General features: G+C 42.1%; 1 protein-coding gene across 1 annotated transcript in view; it reads right to left on the bottom strand.

Moving 5' to 3' along the window:
• The window catches only part of LOC127448635 (inositol 1,4,5-trisphosphate receptor type 1-like), an 82,939-nt gene that overhangs the window by 3,127 nt on the left and 69,708 nt on the right, over positions 1-10,104 (bottom strand). Inside the window, exons 52-59 of the mRNA XM_051711313.1 lie at positions 9,366-9,541; positions 9,126-9,290; positions 8,717-8,906; positions 8,520-8,609; positions 8,027-8,139; positions 6,110-6,275; positions 5,829-5,989; positions 4,966-5,127 (exon numbers count right to left, since the gene is read on the bottom strand). Of these exons, the coding sequence (XP_051567273.1) occupies positions 4,966-5,127; positions 5,829-5,989; positions 6,110-6,275; positions 8,027-8,139; positions 8,520-8,609; positions 8,717-8,906; positions 9,126-9,290; positions 9,366-9,541 (1,223 nt within the window). The remainder of the gene's footprint in view (positions 1-4,965; positions 5,128-5,828; positions 5,990-6,109; positions 6,276-8,026; positions 8,140-8,519; positions 8,610-8,716; positions 8,907-9,125; positions 9,291-9,365; positions 9,542-10,104) is intronic.

Here is a 10,104-nt window from a genome sequence, read left to right as displayed (position 1 = left end):
CTGGAAAACACATAATGGCCCTCATTCATGAAACACGAGCAGAACGAATTTCTGTGTAAATCGTTCGTAAAGCCGGTCTGACGTAAATTTTCGGATTCATGAAAGTTTTCGTATTTTCAAAACGTTAGTCGGTACGAAATAAATGTACATCTGCTCCCGACCATGTGTAAATCGACATCCAAACGTGTTGTGTTCTTTTAGAAAAACTGCTATAACTACATTTTGATAGAAGTTAAACAAGTAATTAAAAAATAACTAATAATTAAATGTGTGAAATTAACTTTTTCCTTTAAGACCGACATCATCTCGTCTTGACTACGCACCTGGATCAGCCCTCTCTTCGCCGTGGACGGGATTCCCTGCAGACGCATCAGGACGTTCTTCGCCTGACTCTCAGCACCTGCAGCGAGGATCACCCGCCCCCTCTAGTGTTCCGGTGAAGAAGTCTCTCCGCCTCGCCGCTGGATCGGGTTCTTCACTTAGCGAGACATCTACCCGCAGCATCCAAGCAGGAGCTGTATGCTTTCATACATACATATATATATTCCCACGCAGCATCTTCGCCAGTGCAGTATGCACATATCGAACTCCTGGCCCTTTATGAATGAGCATGGTGTTGTCGTATTTGGCGGGTCTGACGATGATTATGATGCGTGTCCCTCACAGCATCAGAAGAATGATCCATGGAAGATGCTGCAGCCCCTCCGCCGTTACTCTGCGTCATTGCGTGGGCGGTTGAGGAGCTCAGCCTTGAGTGGTTGCCTCCTGTCGAGCTGGAAAATTCTCGTCTGAATGAATGATTCCTGCACGCCGTCAAAAGACCATGGTTCGGAAAGCAGTGTTGTTCTTCCCTGAGGTTCACACGGAGCTTACTGAGACCTGGCGCGTGCCCAGATCGGAGGGCTGCCGTCCTTAGGCATATTTCAGCTTCTTTGTATTGTGACACAAATAGCGCTGTTAGTCTGATTGGCTATTACTGGCCCGATCAGAGGCTCTGCTATGTGAGCACAGGGACATTATACTTCACCATTTAAACAGCCTGGGTATCAATGTCAACTGGGTGAAAAGCACCCTTCCCCCAGCCAACAAATCTCCTTTTTGGGGGTTCGACTCGACTCCATGAGCATGCGTGCGCACATCAAGAGTGAGTGCGTCCAGACCATTCACCAGTTTCTGTCTCAGTTCAAACTGGAAAAAACATTTGCACTAAAGACTTTTCAGAAAATGCTGGGTTTTCTGGTGGCAGTATCCGCCATCGTTCTATTAGGTCTTTTACACATGAGAACTCTCCAGTGCTGGCTCAAACACCATGTACCAAGTCACGCCTGGCGTCAGGGGAGCATGCGTGTCACCGTGACTCGCCGCTGCCTGGCTGCTCTAGCACCATGGACAGCTCCAAACCTTTATCAGCAGGGTCAGGTTTTCAGATGAAAAGTGGTGACCACAGATGTGTCCAATATGGGTTGGGGCGCACTGTGCGATGGACGCCTGGCTTTCGGCACTTGGACAGGTGCAAAATGTGTGGCACTTCAACTGCTTGGAAATGCTAGCCGTCTTCTTAGCGCTGTAAGCTTTCCATTCTGACATAGTGAATAATCATGTTCTGATTCGTTCAGACAGTATGTCAGTGGTAGCGCACATAAACTGCCAGAGCGGCACTCGATCGCTACCAATGTTGAGCCTGGCGCAACGCCTCCTCGTGTGGAGGGCGCACCATCTCCTCTTTTTGAACTCCGGAATGGACATGCTGTCATGCCAGGGGCTAATGGCAGGGGAATGGAGACTTCATCCTCAAATGGTTATGAGGATTTGGGTTTGGCAAAGCGGAAGTCGACCTATTTGCCTCCGCAGAGACAGCCCACTGCCCTCTTTGGTACTCCATGTCCCAATCCCTGCTGGGAGTGGACGCCTTGGACCACAAGTGGCTGATGACACACAAATATGCATTTCCCCCAATACGTCTCCTCCACGCTCATCAGCAAAGTCTGAGAGGACAAGGAAACAGTTCTGTTGGTTGCGCCGAAATGGCCCAACCAACCATGGCTTCTGGAAATGGAGATATTAGGCGGCCCTCCATGGGAAATACCGCTAAGGAGGGATCTGCTCTATCAAGGCACGATTTGGGCACGATTTGGCATCCCCAGCCGGAGCTGTGGAACCTACACGTATGGCCCCTGAATGGAGCACAACAAACAAGCCAGAATTGGCTCAGTCTGTAATAAACACCATTTTGCATGCAAGAGTGCCGTCTACGTGACACCTCTATGCACTAAAATGGCTTGTGTTTGCGGATTGGTGCTGAATTGCCCCATAATGGAGATCCTTACATTCCTTCAAAAGCAGTTGGACGCAGGTCTTATTCCTTCAACACTTAAGGTTTTTGTAGTGACCATCTCGGCATATCACGCCCCAGAGGCTGGCTCCTCTATAGACAGGCACCTAATCATAAAGTTCCTTAGGGGAGCGAGGTGCTTGAAACCCCCTCGCCCTGCTACGGTTCTGACATGGGACTTGAATCTGGTGCTTAGGGCGCTCACGAGCCCCTGTTCGAACCTTTGGAATCCGCTGAGTTACGTGTACTCTCTTAAAAGACGGCACTGCTGTTGGCTCTGGCCTCAGTGAAACAGGTTGGCGATATACAGGTGCTGTCTGTTGACAGTTCATGTCTGGAATTCGGTCCCGGGCTTTCAAAAGCCACAATCAAACCCAAAAAAGTCTATGTGCCTAAGGTGCTTTCCACACCCTTTAGAGCTCAGATAGTGCACCTACATGCTTTCTCTTCTCCACTGTCTTAATTCGGATGAGGAGCAGTAAGCACATATATTATGCCCTTTGCAGGCATTGCACACGCATGTGGAGTGCACTGGCCAGTTTAGACTGTCAGTTCAGCTCTTTGTTTGTTATGGAGGACGCACAAAAGGCATGTCCGTCTCCAAACAAAGGCTATCTCACTGGATTGTTGATGCGATTGCCCTCGCTTATGAATCGCAGGGCGAGAAATGCCCTATTGGCGTGAACATGCATTCAACTAGAGGCATGGCCTCTTCATGGGCATGGACAAATGGTATATCCCTGCAGGATATATGCTTTGCAGCAGGATGGTCTAAGCAAAACATGCTCGTGAGGTTTTATAACCTAGACGTGGAGTCCATCGCTTCACGAGTCCAATCTGTCTAGAGAACTTACTATTCCAACACCCGGCGGGTGAGCCCGAGCCCCTTATCACGGGTGGGCTACCTGTTATATTTTTATACAGTCGCCTGTAGGCCGCTACCCAATTTACTCTCACTTAGAAGTCAAAAGCACTTCCAATAGAAATAATAAAACCTTCCTCCTATCTCTGGTACGAAGGGGTTAAATTATACTGTGTGTATTATATGACTCATACACATCCTCAGACTATGATTAACTTTCCTGGTTTTCACCATGTGGGGTTATACATTTTCATGCACACTAAAGAGATATACTAAGTCACTGCCTGACGGGCCTGTGACCTTATATACATATTCTTGTATACCCTGTTCTATACCCTGGTGCATCCAAGGGTGTTACATTACTTAGAGCAGCGTGATGGGACTCCGTTCCCCAAAGCGTTCAGCAATGTCTCGTGAACTGAATCAATAGGGAACGTCTCCGGTTACTCTTGTAACCTCAGTTCCCTGAGCCTCACTACTACTTCAGAGTTTTGAGGTGCGAGTGATGCGTTCTTGTCCTTAGTCAGAAAATTATGAAGAAATGGTGTGTGAGCCTGTTTATATAGGGCAAATGCCCACCTAAAAGGGTGGGGCTCAAACACCATTGCCAATAATAAGACTGGCGTTATGATACAAAGGCTTCAACTAGGTCGTGGAAAAGGAATTCCCCAAAGCATTCAGCAATGTCTCTTTCCTTTAATTTCAGGGAACTAAGGTTACAACAGTAACCGAAGATGTTTTACTACAGCATTACTGTAGTATCCATATGGTAACTTGGTTTTAGTAATAGTAACCATATAATAATATCTATGGTTAGTTTTGTGGTTTTATACAGTACTGTGCAAAAGTCTTAGGCACATAAGATATTTCACAAAAACATTTGTCTTTAGATCATTATTTATATCTACTACTTTAGTGTGTCAATCGGAAATATAAATGTTATACTCCCAAACATTCCTTTTGCAAAGATGTTATATATGACGTTAACTGATTAATGAAAACTATTTATGTCATAATTTTTTTAAGAAATCCTCACTTTGAAAGTTTTTCAGAAGTGCCTAAAACTTTTGCACAGTTCTGTATGTGGCTTATACTTGCAAATTTTTAAAGGGTAAACAAAGCAGCCTAATAATTTTCTGTTTAGGCCTATAAATATATAAGAAAATTAAGTAATAATTTAAGTTACTCATTTTATGAGAATTCGTAAAAATTAAATTTATTAGAGGTATTGGTATCTATATCGACGATATTGACCAAAAAGTACTTGCTATCAGATCGAAAAGAAAATAAGTGGTATCGCCCATCCCTAGACAGAAGCCTTCCTTATATGACATTTTCATGGGCGTGGATTATGATAATTGTGAATGAACGTGCATGCGCGCTCTATTTAGAACATATGGAATTCACTAACATACACACGTTTTACTAAACATCTGTGGAATAGGAAGCGTTCGTGAATCCGGCGGAAAGTTTTCGGGAAGCTCCATTTTATGCATAAATTACTCCCAATTTTTTTTTATATTTACGACATTTTCATGAATGAGGCCCAGGGAGTTTAAAAATACCATCTCAACTACACAATGTAATTTGATGTACTTGACTCACATAGTTATGACGTATCAGAATTTTGATGTAGTACAGACTTTTTTTTTGCTTTTAAAAATTCTTAGTCACTGTCCTCAGACTTTTCCAAACATGTCCAGCAAACACTGTCTCATGACATTCTTGTTCTCTCATTGTCTCTTTAATTGTGTCACAAATAAACACGCACCTGCTCTTTGAGCTCTGTGAGCTGATTGGTCAGGTTGGAGACCAGCCTCATTGTGGACTCTAGTTTCTCCTGCAGACTGCGCAGTTCATTCTGCTCACCCTCTCCATCACTGCTGACCAGTGACATGGCCCTCATACGTGGAAACCAGTCTAGATTGTGCTCCTAAATAGGGGTGAGATATGTCTAAAAGGAATATTCCAGGTTCAAAACAAGTTAAGCTCAATTGACAACATTTGTGGCATAATGTTAAAAAAATTATTTCCACTTGTCCCTCCTTTTCTTTAAAAAGCAAAGATCGAGGTTACAGTGAGACACTTACAATGGAAGTGAATGGGGCCAATTTGTGGAGGGTTTAAAGGCAGAAATTTGAAGCTTATAATTTTAGAAAAGCACTAACATAAATTCTTCTTATAAAAATTGTGTATTAACTGAGCTGTAAAGTTGTTTATATCATCGGTTTTACAGTCATTTTAGAGTTATGGTGTTTACAGCTTATGTCATCATGGCAACAAAGTTGTAAAATGTGACATTACACAGAAAAGGTTAAGCGATTACATCACACTAAAATCAAGTTAGCACGCATATTGTATTCTGACTTGTAGATTTACTTTTGAAATAGTGAGTATTGTAATGTTTACAGATATAATTTCTCTCAGACATGTTCTTGTCAGGCTTTGTGAAATTCATCCACTATATTCTTTCTAACCATTTAATATCTGCCAAGATGTAAAAACACAAACTGCAGTGAGTTTTGGCTCGATGACAAACAGACTGCACCATAAAAGTAACAAATAACCTAAATCTGCTCCTGTTAAAGGCTCATGAGAAATATAATGTAGACAGTGGGCACCATAGATCCTCACCTTGATCATCTGAGCAACGTAGCTCTCAGGGCCCGTGTATTCAGTGGAGTCTTTGACCCGCACCAGTACAATAAAGAACAGATAGTGCCACAAGTTGTGCTCTTCTTTAATGTGCTCCTCAAACGTTACTGTTTTATTATCAAATTTATCTCTCTCCAGACCTGGGTAAACAGAAACAAATGACCTAAATTACAAGTGTATGTGTATTATAGTTGATTTGCCTGCAGATCATTTATTTGCAGAGAAACATATTTTCATAGAGAGTGTGCTCTCTTTCTTACCGCAGATGAAGCATGTGGTCTTTAAGATCTCCTCTTTCCTCTGCTTCTCACTTCTCAAGTCAGCAAATGTGTCAATGATGACACCAAAGATTAGATTCAACACAATGATGATCACCAGGAAGAAGAACAGCAGGTCATAAACGACCCGTGCAGCAAACAGATGCTCCTATGTTCACACACACACACACACACACACACACACACAGGTTTTGCTTGACTTTTTGTGGTTTTAAAACTGTCTATTGGTATTGAGGCCATCTATATGCTAGAGTACTTCTCAAAGTTGACAAAAGTAACCTAGTTAGCAATATAGTTATAATATTTAATATCAGCAACATAGCTAATACTGAACGACTAGGGCTACTACTAATCAGAAACAACAATTTTTTTGTTTAGTTTTTTGGGGGGGTATTTTTCCCCTTTTTCTCCCAATTTGGAATGCCCAATTCCCAATGTGCTTTTAAGTCCTCGTGGTCACGTAGTGATTCACCTCAGTCCGGGTGGCGGAGGACGAATCCCAGTTGCCTCCACGTCTGAGACCCTCAACCCACGCATCTTATCACGTGGCTTGTTGAGCGCGTTGCCGCTGAGACATAGCGCGTGTGGAGGCTTCACGCCACCCACCGCGGCAACCATGCTCAACTCACCACGCGCCCCACCGAAAACGAACCACATTATAGCGACCCCGAGGAGTTTACCCCATGTGATTCTACAATCCCTAGCAACCGGGCCAATTTGGTTGCTTAGGAGACCTGGCTGGAGTCACTCAGCACGCCCTGGGATTTGAACTAGCGAGCTAGCGAACTCCAGGGGTGGTAGATAATGTCTGTATTTTATTAAAATGTGATGGTTTGAGGATTTGGTTCAACTTACGTTACTAAATTCATGCTTCGATACTCTCACAAAACTTTAAACAATGCCTGAATCATGAAAAGTTGGAATTTTTTAAATATAATTATTACTTTTAGGACATATGCAAAACTGTTCCTTTTCTTTACTTGTAAAACTTAACAAAAAGTACTGTTTATTTAAGTGTAAAATGATCCATCGGGGATGGAGTGAGAGTAAAAATCAGCCCAGCGGAGGGCAATGGAGACACCAGAATGGAAATATTAATAATTCTACCCAGTTGAAAAATACATAAATAGATACATATGTTTGTACACTGTCACTGATTACATACATTTTAAGTATTTTAAATTAATATAGTATGTTTTAAAATAGTATTGTCACTAATTACATGTCTCTAAACTATTCTTTTCAAAAATAATTTTTTTATGGTAGAGTATGCTTATCCAGTAAAATAATATTTGCCATCGTATAAATCTACTGGTGAAATGAGATATTACATTTGGCATTTTCAGGACTAGCATTATTATACATTATATTCAGCATCATATTGAGTTTAATATAGTACAATAATCTGTAAACACATTGCAGAAGATTCATTCTAGCGCTGAAAAATCACATCCTCATTGTATTACATGCACTTACATGATGAGGGGAAACTTTAAAAACTGGCACACTTTGACCTCTGAGACATTGATGCAATATCCATGAGAGCTGCCCAATTGATTACACTGAAGCTGAAATCGAGATATAATGTTGCACGATTACTAAACCGCAAAGCACTGTTTAATCAAAATGATGGCGCTCCCTTTACACATTGCGACCAGTTTGACTGACGTGGATGCATGGGCTCGCTTGCTCACTGAAGTTAAACGGAGACTCGCTTGTGGTAAAGACAAACAGTTTTGCGAAATGGAAATATGCATTCATAACATGTATACATTATAAAATATATTATCGATTTTATTGATAAGCTGTTGCAGTACTAAATGTGACGCACTATAATATTTTGTAATGGCAAAATAGACCAGATATCTTGATGACTTCTGACCAATAAAATGTGTGTACCTCTTTAGACGGCTTGCGCAGAACATCTCCAACTCCACCACCACTCCTGAGACCGTGGCTCAGTACAGTAATCATACACATCCATAGTGAATCACATGCTCGCTCAACATCATCTATACAAACACACACATACACTCTGAACATTTTCAGTCATTTATCATTGTAATATTTAATGCAAGAACTGTCTGAGGACTAGTGTATGACTGATGCGTAATGCTGAAAAAAAACTTTCTTAGTATTTTTGTCTTGTTTTCCAGGAAAATATATAAAAATGCTGAAATAATGTTTAGATAATGTTTAAATATAATGTTTAGGTAAGCATAAACCTCAATGAATTGTGTTATATTTTGCCATATCTTGTTTTAAGTATGTTTAGATATTTATACTGGAAAACAAGACAAAAACACAGAGTAGTGCAATGAATCTTTGCAGGGATCATATAATAGATCATACAGTATAATATCTAAATGCTTAGATGAGTTGCACTGCTCACCCTCTTCATCATCCACAGACAGACATGACCCATTTTTCACTCTGCTGACCCCCTCAGAAAGGAAACCTGAGGCCAGGTTAACTCCCTCCTCTATGGCACACATATACAAACACCACAGAAAATAATTTTAACCAAGAAGTGACAAAGTTAAACAAAATGAACCTTGTGAATTGTTTTGATATATGTATGTGTGTTACCCAGAGTGTTGTTGTGGATGTGGTTCACCTCCAGGATAAAATCATCTTTAAAGAACATATATCCCACAATGGAGAAGAGGTAGACCAGGATGAGACCCAGTACAGCTGTCAGCACGATAGAGCGACCGTTTCGTGTCACACTCTTGATTACATTCAAAAGAGTCTCCTCCCTGTTCACCAGGTCAAACAACTACACACACACAGACAGAAGTAAAATGACTCTTGTAATTGTAATCAAAAATTCAGCAATAGAAACATTGAAGTTTCATTGTAAATGTATATTTATACCCCTATTTAATATAAAACACATATGCATATTTTTGGCGTGTATTTCTATCTTCATTTTTGACATATGTAAATGTAACACTGTTTTAATAGTGAATGGTTAATATCATATTTTCAGACAGACCAGTAGACTGTAAAAGAAGACGTGTCCAAAAAGGCCCAAAGTGCAGATGAGAAGATAAAGCAGATGAAACAGGAACTCTCTGTCCAACACCATCACCCGGTAACCACGAGTGAATGTCCCCCGGTTACCCACAAAACTCAGCATGAACACTATCTTATTGCACACCTGCACAGACATAGAATGGGGATAGAGTCAAGTCAAGCCTTCATCTATATGTGTGTGCTGCATGTGTATTCTTACATTAAAAGCTCCCAGCAGTGTAAGCATATGTTGCAGCCCCACTGAGAAGCCCAGCTGCAGAACAGTGGAGATGACCAGAACTCTAACTGCGTTCGGCCTCGGTGACATCAACACAAACCCCAATGAGCCCAACAGACTCACCCAAAGCAAGAGAGAAAGAGAGGGATCCAGTGGACCTGAAACACACACACCACAGGTGAGGTATATACATCCTCCTGAGACCCGAGCGTGACTGTTGTGTGCATTTGCCATTTCCTTTTTTCTTTTTTTTTCAATTTGGAATGCCCAGTTCTCTAAGTCCTCATGGTGGCGTAGTGGCTCGCCTCAATCCGGGTGGCGGAGGACGAATCTCAGTTGCCTCTGCATCTGAGACTGTTAATCCACGCATCTTATCACATGGCTTGTTGAGCGCGTTACCGCGGAGACATAGCACATGTGGAGGCTTCACGTTACTCTCCGCGGCATCCACACACGACTCACCACGTGCCCCACCGAGAGTGAACCACATTATAGCGACCACGAGGAGGTTACCCCATGTGACTCTACCCTCTCTAGCAACCAGGCCAATTTGGTTGCTTAGGAGACCTGGCTGGAGTCACTCAGCACGCCCTGGATTCGAACTCGCAACTCCAGGGGTGGTAGTTAGCATCTTTACTCGCTGAGCTACCCAGGCCCCCTTCCATTTCCCTTTTTGATCTTTAACTAGTAGCACCTAATAAACATGCAAATAAATAAATAA

Source organism: Myxocyprinus asiaticus, chromosome 12, assembly GCF_019703515.2.
Source record: "Myxocyprinus asiaticus isolate MX2 ecotype Aquarium Trade chromosome 12, UBuf_Myxa_2, whole genome shotgun sequence".
In the NCBI taxonomy this organism is placed as follows: domain Eukaryota; kingdom Metazoa; phylum Chordata; class Actinopteri; order Cypriniformes; family Catostomidae; genus Myxocyprinus; species Myxocyprinus asiaticus.
This window is presented reverse-complemented; position numbering and strand designations above follow the sequence as displayed.